This window comes from Aulostomus chinensis, chromosome 14 (genome assembly GCF_037954235.1).
Source record: "Aulostomus chinensis isolate RoL2024-O1b breed Wild chromosome 14, RoL_Achi_v1.0, whole genome shotgun sequence".
NCBI classification, from domain to species: domain Eukaryota; kingdom Metazoa; phylum Chordata; class Actinopteri; order Syngnathiformes; family Aulostomidae; genus Aulostomus; species Aulostomus chinensis.
This window is the reverse complement of record NC_141333.1, coordinates 5,392,773-5,408,534: the sequence shown is the minus strand read 5'-3', so window position 1 is coordinate 5,408,534 and position 15,762 is coordinate 5,392,773. Positions and strand designations below refer to the sequence as shown.

The window sequence follows — 15,762 nt, the reverse complement described above, 5'->3', positions numbered from 1 at the left end:
AATTTAGGACTCAAGTTTGGCCGAGGGCTGTGAGAAAATTAAAACCGTGCGTCAAACGTAGACAGTCGGTCTTCAAACTTTGACACCACATGTCTGTGTCCCTGGATCATTGAGACATACGTGGTTTTAATTTGAAGTGTCTGCCGCCACCCACATCATACGACAGAGAAGACATTTATATGTATTTATTTTAATCTGTCTTTCCAAAAAAAACAAAATCCTCTTGTCAACTCCAAATGCCATCGCTTTTTTCCTACAGGTTCACTGCCGTGCAAATTAAACAACAGCAACAACAACAAAAATCCACAAACAAGAAGGAAGTCACAAATTCCTCAAGGCCAAACTGCCAGGAGGTTTTCCGCAGTTAAACGAAACCTGCTTACTACTGCGTGCTGTGCAAAACAAACAAAAACTTTTCATCTTTTATTCAAACTCCAGAATCAGGTTCCAAGACGGATAATTTTGAAAAGTATCTGAAATGTAATGGACATAAAATGAAAACTCAGAAGCGCCACATGCTTCGACTCTCCAGCCTTCATCTGCCCATTGTTCATTTTATCAACGATATTTCACATTTCTCCTCCGTAAATAGTTTCTTCGCTGTCAGTGTTTCTTTTTTGCCACCATTTCTTCCACTTTTCATCTCCTCTTCCCTATGTCCTAAAATAAAAGCACTGCTAATGCAGCTGCTAACTAAAAGCCCACAGAGGCACATTTCCCCAGCCCTTAGGTGAATAAGTCTTCAGCCCTGTCAGCTCTGATAAACCCAAGACTACTACCCTTTACCGCTATCTCTCTTCTTCCATACTTCCTATCATCACCCTCTTCCATTCCTCCTTCTTCCAGATAAAGAAAAAAAAAAGGTTGTACTGCAGCTAAATCAAAACATTGTGGAGGGAATGATGGAAGGGGGAGGGAACCATGCCGTGAGGATGAAGGAGGCCAACAGCAGGCAGAAGGAAGGCAGAGCGATGATGGTGAGGAGATTTGAGGAGGGAAAAAGAGAGCAGGGTTGTTATCAAAGGAGGACTTGGAGATAAATGAAAAGTGGCTGAAGATATTTTTATTATTTCTGCCCTTATTGTTTTTGCACCGGTACACAAATTACACTGGCTGCATACATTTGTTCTGATTACAATATTCCGACTCCTACCTCCAGGCACTCCATATTGAATGTTATTTAATTTAATTTAATGTAGATATAATGTCACATGACCAAAGAGAGACTTGAGAATGGAGGCATAGCATAAGAGCAACTTTGCAGTGTCAAGAACAGCAAGAGAAGAAGAGCTATATTTGGAGGTAGCCACAGCAATTGGGATGGTGTGTAGCGGGTGGGATTTTGAGGTGTGTATGTGTGTGTGTGTGTGTGTGTGTGTGTGTGTGTGTGTGGGGGGGGGGTTGGGAGGCCCTTTGCCTGCTTCAGTGAGGAGGTTAGGGGGCACACCATCTGGGAAGGTCTGCTGGCCAGAGATAAGTAGGCAGGGAAAAAAAGTCCTGCCTCCCTTCGCCGTGTCAAATTTACTACATTAAAACCTCATTATCTAAGAGAGAGGGGTTGATGGAGGAAGGGGTGATGGAGGGATGGAGAAGGAGGAGATGCCAACGTAAAGAAAAATATCATGTGGTTTGCTTCTCTGCTACGTACGTTAAGGCCGAAGAAGAATGAGAAACAATGAAGAACAAACTGTCAGCTTTTGATTTTTTGCTCGTAATTGGCTTCACTGTTAAATATTGTTGAAGCAAAGGAAGCAGCAACTGAATTTAAGTCGCTGCCCTGATTTTGACTTAGTAATGGCTTTATCTTCCACTTTCAGACTGCAGCTATCGCACAGTGAGTGCAGTTCCTCTCACTCTGTCCTCAAATCACTCTAATTGCTCTCCAAGATACATAATCTCTCCCTGGCGTTCACTATATAAGATTATGGAAGTCCTCAAGCCATAAAAACAAAACTGGTTCCAATGACCTTTCAAATAACCCACAACAACGCTCAAAAGGAGTGTTTTCTAATCGGGTAGAGTAAACTTATTTCAGGTAATTAAGTCTGTACCCTCAACCGTTCACTTGACCACTGCCAGTAGCGTAGCAATGCAAGCATGTCCAACACAAATTACATCCACATCCTACTAATTTGCAACAACAAATTTGTAGTCACCGTCCTGATTTTGACCGAGGGATTTATCAGTGATGGTCTGACTGCAGCTGGCTGCTTCTCGGATTAAATTTTTTTATCAGCATAATGAGGAAACATTTTTTTAACTGGTGAATACCTCTGCTGTCATCAAAATCAGTTCATATTTTTTCCTCCCAATTACCCAAAAATAGGTCTTCACCGGTCCAGAACATGATCCACACCATCTCTGGGAGCTTAATACTTATCTATCTAATTAAAATACACGGCCATGATGAATTTCATCAAAATATGCTGACATTTTTCTGAGATATCCACCCTTATTTCGAACATAGGTCTACGGAATCCCAGATCCAGAATATGATCATGATTGTTTCTGGAGGCTGAAATGCTCCCCCCCCCCCCCCCCCCGACTGTTTCACATGGACTAATGGAATTTGATCGAAATTCATTTGACACATCTGGGAATGTCGCTAGCTATATCCTGCCTGTGGCACAGTCTTCAGGATCCAGGGTCTCCAATTTGTTCCACGTCGCCTCCAGCATATGAGCCTTCCTTCCTTGTAATATTCCCCATCTTTCCACCAAATTCCATCCATATTTGTTCGTTAGTTTTTGAGCTATCCGGCAGTGATGTCACTGCAACTGCAAAGTCACACTTTTTCTGAAAATTAAAAATCGCTGCATCATGAATTATTCCGTCAAATATGTTTCCGCAATTATTAAAAAAAACAGACAAGTTTCTTCAACAACATTCACTCATCCACCTAAAAAGTCCCAACATTTACTTGACATTCATAACTTGACTTGTCCATGTTCTCATATCAATCAGAGGCACTTCTTAAAGCTGAATACTGCAGGGATTTTGCTGTCTTCAGCTACGTTTTCTGGAGACCTGCTCTCTTCTCTCTCTCTCTTTTTTTTTTTTTTTTTTTTTGCACGCCACCATTAGCAACAACGCCTGACTGTTGCATCGAAGCAGAATGGGGTAAAATTCCAACACTGGAAAAACAAATCCGAGTTAGGCTGATCGATTATGACAGAAATAACATCACAATGACAGTTTTAGGCATCAACAATGAAAAAATTTTGCAACAAAAGCGTAGTTAAAATGATCCAGTCAGAAGTGTCCCTTGTTGTAACCAGTGATATCTGAATCACCTTGAATTCTGAGCTAGAATCCCTGCAAATGAGATGAAAGCCTTTCAGGTAGTCCACTCAGATAATGGTCTAAATGCACTTGGCATACGGAGAGGAAACGTTCTCTGAGCTCTTCAAGATCTCTTTAAATCACGTTTAAGGACTGTTACAGTAAAAAAAAAAAGAAAAAAATTAGTCACGGAGGATGATTACAACCTTGGCTTCATTATATTAGATAATAGATACAAACTAGATATGTGAGATGCTGCTAAAACACAGGAGCTGACAAAATGGGAGAGTAAGATCGGGGTGAGGTGTGATTCACATTAGAAGTACACTTTTATAGAATACAATGGCTGTACTACACATAATGGATATACCAGTCAACAGAAATGATCAATTGTGTTTCTTTATTTGATTTAAAGATCAATTAAATGCGCTTAAATACAGACATCTTCAGCTGTGAGCCAGCAAACCCAGAAGAATCATGGGCTTGTGCCTGTTCTCATCAGAGAAAATAGATAAGAAAGAGAGATGACAGCAGTCTTGAGCGTTTTAAATCCTGACTTTCTGTGAGTAATGGAAGCACCAACTCACTGACAGTCTGTATTAAAAAGTAAAAATGAGAGCGGCGGTGGTATCCCCCCCACCCACCAGATGGCAGGGAATAAAATGTGAACTGTGGATGAGGAGGCATGTAGTTCTTTCTGCTACCTCACGCAATCCTTTGGAGGTGCTTTGCTCTTTGTTTGTAATCCATCGGCAGTGAAAGTATATCTGTTTTTGCAGCTGTTGGCTGTGCTTCAGAAAAGATAAGGATTCTTATGTTCTGCTTCAGGTGATAGATACGCTTGTAATTTAACTTATTCAGTATCGAAACACATTGCTTCCCAATGACGAGGTTCCTGAGAAGACTCATCACGGAGCTAAACTCGGTTCCGTCTCGTTTTCTGTCTTCCCTGTGACATTTAGTTTGAAAACAATCAGGTTGTGTGTGAGTTTCATTCCTGAACTCGTGCCGCTGTTCATAATTAAAACTATGAAACGTAACGCACTATCATGTGTACATCACCCACGGGAAACAGGAGCAGCTCACCGAGACTTTTGCGTTTCTGGTGACATCATCAGGTGTATTTAGTGAGATATCTGGAAATTTGCAGCTGTTAGGCAAAGACTTTATTTCAATTTAAACCAGAGCCATTATCTTTCTCTCACACTAACCAACTGGTTTTTGTGCCTAAATTTAAACAGAACTGAAACCACTGCTGACAAAACTATCATACATGATTGCATTTTTTTTTTTTAAACTGAGAAGAAAATGATACACAGCATTTAGCTTGAGGTTCATCGTGCAGGTGTTACTTGCCTCGGGGAGACAGTTTCACACTGGCCTTGAACTTATGACCACAGCTTTGGGAGGTGGACAGACGAGCAAGCAGGCTAACACCCTTGTGTGGCTTCACGTCTCATGTTGCTGATAAGTCATCGGATTGCACGAATAACCGTGCATAACTTTTCACAAGATGTCGAATGTTTCATGAGAATATATCCTTGATGCTGGATGTATCGAGCTCTCGCAACAAAGCGGTTGGTGCCTTCTCTTCAGTTTTGAATTCAACCGTGTGAGGGGCTGCTGCAGAACAATGAAGGTTCAAACTGCAAAGTGTTACTGCTTGACAACTGTGTCAGAGCACTGCCAAAACTGCAAGTCTTGCAAGGTGTTGTAAAGCACTTTATGGCGCTGTCTTTTGAAAAGTGCAGCATAATTATCACAGTTTGTCAAGAGGTCACAGTAAAATACCACCAACTATTGATATGTGGTGGAGAAAAAAAAAAATCAATGGTCCGCCTCTGTTAGCACCTGTCAGAGTGACGACCATCCCCATGAAAAATTCACTGTAGCTCTGCATTCGATTCTGACCCATTCATAAATGATACTGCACAAAACAGGATGTATGAGCTGAATTCTTCCATATACATCATCATATCATGTACATATGAGGAGCAGCATTTATCATCAAAATGAGAATTTTGTGTCAACTACTGAATAGCTGCCATTATGTGCTGAGTGGAATTATTAATGATCATAACTAAAACTCCCAAAACACACATCAAAAAGACACCAAAGCTGTCAAATTCACAGTTTGCATTCAAATAGGCTCTAACGGGATCTATTTATACAGCGCCTTTCACCCATAACGCCACTCAAAACACTTTATGATGTTGCATAATGGCGGATGCTGCAATGTAAGGCGTCAAGCTGCTCATGAGAAGAAATAAAAGGTTTCGAATCTTGCTCAAAGACACTTTGACATTGTCTCTGGAGGAAGCAGGGACTCTGAGCACTAGACGGCTGCTCTACCTTCAGTACTGCGAACTTTGCTGCATTTTACTTCTTAGGAGACATGCACTCTTTGACCTTTCCTTCAGCGCCACCAGCAGGTTGACATTTGTTTCTCAGAGAGACACGTATCAGACGTGTTATCTTTCAATTCGATGGTTCTTTTGAATTTTGTAGCCCCCTGATGCTGAATGATCCTTCCCTAAATATAACACTGTGTTTTTGTGCCTTAACCCAACCAGATCTCAACCATTGTATTGACACGTCATGAAGCACAACTATTTCATTTCATTATTCACGTATGTGTCGAATCCAAGGGTTAGAACACTCGGTCTACAGCAGCAGTCCTGATAACAGATGAATTAGGTGGAGTTAATATCCATTTGACTCTCAACAAAAATCTCACACACACACGCACATTTATTGTCTCACTCTACCTTGTCATAGTATCGTATCTCATAGTCGAGGATGATGCCGTTGGGCTGTTCTGGTGGCGGCCATGACAACGAGAAACTGCGGCTCGTTGAACTCACTTGGTGCATTATGGGAACTACTGAAGGAGCTGTTGAAAACACACACACACATGCACACAGAGGTAAACACAATAAATTAGACAGTTAGCATGCCTAAACACTATAAATATGGAAATATAGAGTATAATGGCTCGGCATATCACATGGGATTATTTACACATTCCCTCATCATGTGAAAACAAATTACCACACTTGTCACTAACGCTGCCACAAGATTTGTGATTGCAGTGTTTTTTTACCCTTAACTTTGGGAACCAGAAGCTTTTGGCTTTAATATATGGAAGGTTCTGCTTCTAGGATCTGTTTATGAGGTGGTTTTCGTCACATTTGCACTTTACTTGACAGAGAGGAAGAGATAAAGAGGAGATAGAGGCTACGCAAGTATCCCACTGATATATGTGGCAGCTATTTTAAAGGAATACTTAGGAAATATTAATGTTACCTCTCTAATATAATTTAATTGTCAATTATAGGTAGATTTGTTGGTTTTTATGGTGGGTGGATTTGAAACCAACACAGTAAATTGATGGCAGCCATTGTTCACAGCTGGGTCATCAAGACATCAGACAGGCGCCGTAATACTCAGTAAAAGCTGAGAAATGTCACAAGCCAGAACCTTTTCCGTAACCTTAATTTGACAGCATGAAGGAACTGTCACCTGAAAACCTCCCAGACCTTTTTAATATCTCAATTGGCATTTTATGGAGTTCTATATCTGTCGAGTGAGTTTCAGATCCATATTTCCTGTGAAATACACTCAAAACCCATTGCATAATTTTAAAATACTGCAGTCAAGCTGAAAATAATTCAGTTTTTGTTGAGTCCTAAAAGATTTATGGGATAAGGGAGGTTTGCTTGCGGCAGCAGTTACAAACGCACTCAGAAAGCAGCAGGGTGACAATGGATCATGTTTTGATTAGGAATGAGCCCGGGTTGCCATAGATGAGGTAAATTATGTGTTTTCCATCATAGAAAAGCGGCTTTTAAATCTAAATTTGGGTGGAAATATCACTTGTGTCTGTCTCTATAAAGTATTGATGGAGCAGTAACTCAGCTCACTTTATAGTCCGTCAGAAACACACTGAGAGAAGGGGACGAGAGGAGGGCAGGGAGAGGGGTTAAAGGCAAGAGAAAGAGAATTAAAAAGAGAATTGAGAGGGAGGCAGAGGCAGAGGGGAAGAGGAAAACAGGATGAAAGCCGAGGATGTGCAGGGGAAGAGAAACAGGAGACAGGGAGAAAGAGATGACAAGCTTATAACATGTTTTATGAATTAAAAGGCTGCAGCTCAATTTCCTTTATCCCCCCAGCCATCCCTCACTCGCATAATCCACAGTGCCCCAGGGGTATGATTACACACACACACACACACACACACACACACGCACACACACACACACGCACGCACGCACACACGCACACACACACATGACAGCACTGCCACATATACAGAGCTTTTACTCACCAGCTTGATTGGTTGTTATATTGATTGACAGCTGCTGGGCGGGATAAGGGCTCTTGTTGGAGACTCCGTTGATAGCCTGTAAAATATGAATGTTTTTAATTGAACACTTAATATCTTTTTTCATTGTTACTGTAAAAAAAAAAGATCTTCTAAAAAGGATAACTGGCAGATTTATCACATGAAATGAATGTCTCTTTGATTTCAGACATGTAGACGCTGTTAGCTGTTCCTCATTATCAAATTAAGTGTAGGGAACACATTCCTTGTCTGTGTAAATGGCTCTTGAAAATGTCTTTAATAGCAACATAATATCGTCATAAAGGCTCTGGCTCCAAACTCAGCATCCTCGCCGCTTGACGATGCATGGAAAGCATGGAAATAAAGACACAGCACTGCTCTTCTACTGCAGTGCAGGGCTACTTAATCCTGGTATAATGACGAAGGGAAGGAAATACATTCAGGATGTCAGGATTAATTTTAGCACAACACTATTTAGCTGTTAGCTTACACAAATGGACAAGCAAGATTCATGCTTCATTATTTTGCTTTTTCAAACGGCATATTTCACTTTTAAAATTACAAATGAAAAGTCCTTTAGGACTAACTGATGAGTTTTGCAAATATAATATGATCCCGGACTACAAATTGGAATAAGTTTGAGTGTAAACACAGATCCTTTCAAGAGCATTTCACAGCTGCTGAACTTAACTGTGATTAAGTACTGTATCATCCAGGACCGGCGTCCACACTGATGCTATGCAGTGTTTGTTTTTACCCTTAACCAGGTGGCACATTGTGCCTGGTGTTTTTACCGAGTGCGTGCGTGCATGCGTGTGTGTGTGTGTGTGTGTGTGTGTGTGTGTGTGTGTGTGTGTGTGTGTGTATGTGTGTGTATGTGTGTGTGCTAGCAGCAACAACAGAGGTGGCTGGAACATTGTAGCAGGACTTTACACCTGCCTTGTTCTGAGAGGTTGAATCCAACTCTGCCGCATTACTTCACCTTGATTTGGTTTATTTTGGAAGGTGTGAAAACGGTCGGGTGCCGACCACATGAGACCTTACAGAGGTTCGGATCAGGACCTTGCCAAGGTCACAATCTGCTTATAAATAAACTCTGGTGTGTTGAATTTTTTATCTGAATGAGTTTTGTAAAAGTAAACTCTGCATATTTGAGCTAAGGGGCTCCTGTACTATTATTATTCCATCACGAGTCAGTATTTCAAAGACTAACAGTTTTACCATTGACTTGTTTGCAAGCAGCCTCAATTTGACTTCAACTCTGATGCCAGCAATCATTACTGAGAGCAGGTGTCATCGTTACAATCACAAAAGACAAATCCTTGGAATCTTAATGGATATTCATTTGTTCCTCTAAAAGAGATCAATACTTTTATAATGAAAATATTCACAATCAGGTCATTGTTAGCTTTTTATTCATGCATCATTATTGATCCATCCATCCCACATTAGTCAGCCTGGATTAAATCATCAATCTGTGCTGAAGTCCCTCCAGAAATCTAGAAAATCATCATCTCCTGAGTGTAAAAGTATATTCCTCTTCAGACAAACACATTTCCTGTTGATAGAACCACTGAACTGATCAGTAACCTGGTGACATGTGATGACATGACACGTCAAACACAGGACCGTCTCCTCGAGGAAGGCCAAGTCACATGCTCCCGTTCCTACTTAATTATAAGTCAGGTGACCATGAGTGCTGATGGCAAAGTGGGTCTGTGATAGAAGATTGAAGCCTCATCGTGTGGCCTTGTGGTTATAGGAAACACGATACAATTGCAGATTGTGCAATAAAAAGGAAAAAAAAAAAAAGAAGCTCCCATGTCAGCAAGCGTCTATTTAGCTAAAAGTATCCTTGAGCATTAAACTGAATATCTTGCTGCTTTTTGCATATTAAAATGGAGGTTGACAACACACTCAGCTCCAAGGTTGTTTTTGAAGTAGGTAATAAGTTATGCCTACAAATTTGAGCGTCAACTTTTTTAAATGATATACTTTTGTAACTCTGCAAAGGTTCAATTTCACAGAAACTTTCTTCAGTGCCGTCTAACAAGATTAAGAATGAAGTCAGAGCGATGGTACCCTCACCTTGCCAATTTGTCGGAATGGGTTTATTTCTTGCAAAGTAATTTTAGCAGATTAGCAAGTACTAAAAATAAAAGACTTGAGCCCATACTTCTTGAAAGACAACAGATTTTCCTTTGATGGCAAATGTTAATTTCTCTAGAGCAAAACAGTTGGACCGAACCATATAGTTGGTTTACCACTTTGCAGTTAATTTGTTGATATCATACTTTTGACAGAGCTATATGAAAAGATGATAATGAGACTAATGTATCAGTCCACATCCACATCAACAGCAAAGAGGTGGATTACGAGGACTGAACATGTTCTTATCATGGGGTTCTGGGTCACCACAGAAGTGTTTCTGATCTGTTTGGATTATAAACCTGACACCAAATTACTGCTTTGCTTTAAAACAGACATAAATAAAAGCACCCCCTGCCTCATGGGACCGACCTGTATGTCAAAGGTGTACGAGGTGTGAGCCTGCAGCTTGCTGATCTCCACCCTGGTCTCCTTTAACCCCCGCCTGCCTGGAACATAGGCCACACTGTCATCACATGGGTGGCATGCTCGTCGCTCACTACTGTGGCAGCGGTGGCACAAGACAATGTAGGACAGGTCTCCCCGGTGCCCGATGTCACGAGGAGGGTGCCACTCCAGCAGTAGTGATGTCTGGTTGACGACTGAGACGAGGTTACGGGGAGCTGAAGGGACACCTGGAGAGGACGAGAGGTGAAAATTCATGTTTCTACAATCAGGATCTTCCTCAGAGAGAAGATGATGCACTAAATCTGGGTACCAATTGGTTGGGTAACTGAATGAATTGATTGCTTTGTTGTTTTGTGCTTGTGCTGATCGGACAATATGGCCTTATGAAACTGTATTTTACAGCCTTCTTAAATTCTGTCATTTTATAGACCATCAGTGATTGGTCGAAAAATAAGATATCGACTGATTTATCAATGAGGATGAGAGTTTGGACACCCACATCCTGGCATCTGAACTTCCAGCTCCTCCACGTTGACCGCTGTGTAACTCAGAGTCATTTTTAGACTGCCTCCTTGCTACGTTGGCAGTTTCGCGCCAGTATTACCACAGCTGATGAAGGAAATTGGGCTTCAGCCAGCGATGTCTAAAATAGTCAGAAGGTGACTTAACAGCTCAGCGCCCAGCAGAGAAGTCGTGACACTTTTTTTTTTCTGTCTTCCTGCAGTCAGTCAGTCACTTTCTCTCTTGCTGGGTGTCTCATTTCTGTCAGCTCATCTTTTTTGATCAGAGGAGAAACTTGGGTTTCCAGGGCGTTATAGTGAGCCGTAAACGCACACCCACAGTTTTCACAAGGTTATACCTAGCAGGTGTGCTTCTCCTTCACACACATCATAGACACCCTCACAAGACATCCTTATTGCTAGATAGATACTTTATTCATCTTGCAGAGACATTCACAATTTCAGCAGCTTGAAAGATGGAAACATAGGGGCATTCAGGGTTCAGAAAAAAAAAAATAAAGTGCTAAAATATATAATAAGACAGATACGTAAGAGGCATACAAGGTGCAAACTATGATAAAAAATAAGAGAGATGAAAAATAAAATAAAATATAGAGTGAAGTATAAATCTGGCAGTGCCGGCATTATAGTTCAGGAGTGCAAAATGACAGTGTTTTGTTCAACAAGCAGTTTGTGCACATGTGAATAGTCCAGCATATAGATGTGTTTGTGTGTGTGTGTGTGTGTGTGTGTGTGTGTGTGTGTGTGAGAGAGAGAGAGAGAGAGAGAGAGAGAGAGAGGGAGAGAGAGAGAGAGAGAGAGAGAGAGAGAGAGAGAGAGAGAGAGAGAGTGTTTGGTGTAAGTGTGGCTAGTCCAGGTCTCAGTGTTTGTTTTATTGCTTTCCCAGAGAGGGGGCTGAAGAGCCTTATGGCCTGGGGGAAGAGCGATCTCCACAGGACAGTGACAGCAGTCTGATACTGAAGCTGCTCCGCTTCCAACCGATGGCGCTGTGCAGTGGATGGTCAGGATTGTCTACGATGGACAGGAGCCTGTTCAGCATCTGCCGCTCTGCAACAGATGTCAGGCTGCCTAGCTCTGTGGCAACAGCAGAGCCTGCCGTCCTCACCAGTTTGTCCAGGCATGAAGCGTCCTTCTTCTTGAGGTTGCCCCCCCCAGCACACTACTGTGTATAGGAGGGCACTTGCTACCACAGACTGGTAGAAGATCTGCAGCAGCTTCTTGCAGATGTTGAAGGATGCCAGCCTTCTGAGGAAGTACAGACGGCTCTGTCCTTTCCTGCATAGACCATCTGTGTTGGCAGTCCAGCCTAGTTTGTCATCCGTCTGCTCTCCCATGTAATTGTTGGTGTGTACCACCTCCACACAGTCTCCTTTGACAAGAACTGGCTCTTAGCGTGGCCTGGGTCTCCGGAAGTCCACCACCATCTCCCTGGTCTTGGTGGTGCTGAGGAGCAGGTGATCAGAGTTGCACCACGTGACAAAGTCCTGGATCAGTTTTCTGTACTCATCCTCCTGTCCACTCCTGATACAACCCACGATGGCCGTTTCTTCTGTATATGGCAGAGCCCCAAGTTGTACAGAAAGTCCCCTGTGGCGCTCCTGTGCTGCTGATCACAGTGTCAGACCTGCAGTCCCCCAGTCGCACATACTGAGGTCTGCCAGAGAGGTCGTCAGTTATCCATACCACCAGGTGGGATGCCACGTTCATCCCTGTCAGTTTGTGCCTGAGAAGCATGGCTGGATGGTGTTAAAGGCACTGGAGAAGTCCAAAAATGTAATCATCATGGTACCACTGCCTCTGTCCAGGTGAGAGAGAGATTGGTGTAGCAAGAAGATGATGATATCCTCCACTCCCACCTTTTCCCGGTAAGCAAACTGCATGGCGGGTCTGTGGCAGGTGATTGAGCAGCAGTCGTTTCATGGTCTTCATCATGTGTGACGTCATGGCGACCGGCCTGAAGTCATTTAGCTTACCAAGATGTGGTTTCTTTGGGACTGGTAGGATGCAGGATACCTCCCCCTGTCCCAAACTCAGGTTGAAGATGAAGGGGGTGTTCTAGCCCGGCCTTCAGTGGTCTGTGCAATGCTCCATCTGGACCTGCAGCTTTGCTAGGGTATAGCCCCCTCAGCTCTCCAGAAATGTGTATGTGTGTGTGTGTGTGTGGGGGGGGGGGGTCCTCTTCTGTGCTGGTGACGTGGGGGCTGCTGCATTCAGAGGTGTGAATGGGATGGGGTGACCAAATCTATTAAAAAACTGCTTGAACTGGTTTGCTCTTCCCTTATCACCCTCAATGGGGGCACCTCTCTTGGAGCTGTGGCCAGTGATGGTCTTCATCCCCTACCACACCTCCCTCATGTTGTTGTTCTACATCCTTCATTCTAACTTCCATCTGTTCTGCTCTTTCGCCTCCCTGTGCTGGACTCTGAGTTCCTTCTATATCTGCTTGAGCTCCTGAGTGTCACCATTTTTAAAGGCCATCTTCTGGTTCAGAAGGCCTTTAATGCCACTTGTATTCCAGCACAGCAGCGTACAGTTTTGCTGGAACAACACCATCCACACAGAAGTTGATATACTCCAAAGTGCAGTTGACCATCACCTCCATGTTCTCATCATGAGACCCCTGCATTGCATCCCAGTCTGTGGTCTCAAAGTAGTCTTTCAGAGCCTGCTCAGCCTCAGGAGACCACTTCCTGAATGAGTGTGGGGGTCTGAGCAGGACCAGACTGCGAGTGTTCAGAGAGAATGGGATGGCGCTGTATGCATCCTTCACGTTTACCAGCAACGGGCACTAAATAATGTTCAAACTAGGAATATGTTGAATAATTGAGCCTTGCAGACTGCCTTTTACAGCCAGCTAGGTGATGTGTTTTAAGTATCTTCCTGAGGCAGATGTGAGGGGACACTCAAGCAGTAATTCATTCTGGTACTTTCACACATATTCACTTCACACACACGTAGTATTTACTTTTTAATGTCTACATTAGCCATGATTCCTTAAAATGTCAAGCGAATTCTAAACACATTTGAAAAGTACTGTACAAAAAAAGAGAAAAAAAGAAACGCAAATGAATCTCCACTGAGTGGTACGGAACGAAAAAACAACGTATTATCCATTTCGGACTGAAGGCGGCGGTATGGACAACATACAAAGCCTATAAAAATACAGCGTAGAAGAAGAAACCACGGAAGCGCTATGGGCCGCCAGTTGTTTTGGTGTAAAGCCGTTTATTAGCGAAAAATGGACAGTGGTCCCGAGAAATCACCATTAGTCGGACAAGCTGTAATTGGTCTTTGGTGGCAGCTAGTAACGGACTGCTTGCTACTTCTCTAGAGACAGAAATTTTGGAATAACCAGAAAGATGACGGTGACGGAAACAGCTGGTCACGTGAGTTAAAGATTTACTACGTCAGAGTTGATTTGAATGAGGTGTTTCTTGTTTTCTGTGTTTCACTCTTTACTTAATAGGCAAAACCACCTCAAGTGAGCATTTTGCCCCCCCCCCAGCCACTTACTATTTCTATAAAAGAAAAATGCTAAAACCTCCATGGAACCATGGCTGGTGAACATGTGAGAGTGAACATACGTGAATGCGATTATGGAAATGTATGAATGTGAGGGTGAAAATATATAAATAAGAAAAGAGAATGAATGTATGTGAGAGTGCCGGAATGAATTATTGCACAGCCACATAGTCCGAGACACCGACACCATTTTAAAGCAAAGAAGAGCAGTCCTCAGGCACATTTTGAATTTCTTCCACTGTTTTGAAACTGCTTTCACAGACTCAATCTAACCGAGACCCAAAAATACACTCCTAAAAAAACCCCGCACAGCCTCCTTTCACCTCCCCCATACCTATGCAGTACTGCTCAGGGAATGATTTTTCTCAGCCAACTATTCACACATACAAGTCCATTGTTCCATTTATCTGATTTTATATCTGAGTTCATGAAAAAAAATGAACTGGCTCTTGCTTCTACATCGAAGTTTTGTCCCTCTGTTTTCAGAGTTTTTCGCTCCATTGCTGTTTTGTCTGAAGAAGAAAAACTTGATTTGTTTTTTGTTTTTTTTGCGCTGGAATTGAAAGCACTTAGGTTATTCACAGAGCAGTGTAGGCTGAATAGGTTGACACCTGACACCTTTCCACGGTGAACGTTGATTTTTCTTCCATCAGTATCAATTTGAGCGTGTGCTGCCATTGTTGAGCTGAGGCTTTCATGTGCTTTCACTGCTGTCAGGATCGTTTAACAGCTTAAATTGTTTGATAACCCCCCTTGGGGGTAAATCATTTTCAGATTTTACTTTGACATTACCTCCATAATACAGTTAGTAGATAATGAGCGGTGACACACAGAATACTTTCAAATATTGCAGCGTGCAGCTCCAGTTATTTTGGATTTTAGAGTAAATCTGTCTGATCTTAATAGATAGCACTTGAGTCTGCACCGTCTCTCAATAAATATGCTAAATTCAAATATATAATCAAGTTGTGAGAAAAAAATAGAAATGAAGTTGTGAAAATTACGACTGGAATGTGAAACCTCGTTGTGGCAGTGACCTTAACGTTGAAACCCAGTGAATCTTTGTGCTGAATTTGAAGAGTTTTCTTCAAGATGTTCCTGTTCCTGGTATGTTGTGTTGATGTAACAATATTTTGGCTCATGACCTTGGATACCTAACTCCTCTGCAGCAGAGGCAGAGAGAGTGATCTGTATCTTTTGCTATCTAAAAAGCCCGATTAGGAAATGAGTTTGTTTCTTTTGGAAAAACGTTGGATTTTGGGAAGCAAACGGTTGCAACCTAGCTGGAAATGTTTTGGTTTTGAGAATATTACATGCAATGTTCAAGTAATGATTTTGGTGGGAATTTTTAAGTTGGTCCCATACAGGTAAGCTATTCAACAATGCCCCCCAAAGTTTCTGGGAATGTTTGAGTTAAAACATTTTGTCTTGGTATATATTTGAATTTATGGGAACATTCTGAAAACATTCTTCAAATGTTAGATTAAAACATTTTCTTTGACACATTAGAAATTGTGACTAATGTTAGCCAGTGAT

The 15,762-nt window shown here is 42.2% G+C and overlaps 1 protein-coding gene and 1 long non-coding RNA gene across 2 annotated transcripts in view; one reads left to right on the top strand and one right to left on the bottom strand.

The window, feature by feature from the left end:
- The window catches only part of LOC147249522 (ephrin type-B receptor 1-like), an 88,638-nt gene that overhangs the window by 27,542 nt on the left and 45,334 nt on the right, over positions 1–15,762 (bottom strand). The window contains exons 7-9 of the mRNA XM_086224462.1: positions 10,148–10,410; positions 7,610–7,685; positions 6,051–6,175 (exon numbers count right to left, since the gene is read on the bottom strand). Coding sequence (XP_086080588.1) covers positions 6,051–6,175; positions 7,610–7,685; positions 10,148–10,410 — 464 coding nt within the window. The remainder of the gene's footprint in view (positions 1–6,050; positions 6,176–7,609; positions 7,686–10,147; positions 10,411–15,762) is intronic.
- LOC147249523 (uncharacterized) overlaps positions 13,894–15,762 on the top strand; it is a 17,210-nt gene continuing 15,341 nt past the window's right edge. Inside the window, exon 1 of the long non-coding RNA XR_015119259.1 lies at positions 13,894–14,090. This is a non-coding gene — a long non-coding RNA (uncharacterized LOC147249523). The remainder of the gene's footprint in view (positions 14,091–15,762) is intronic.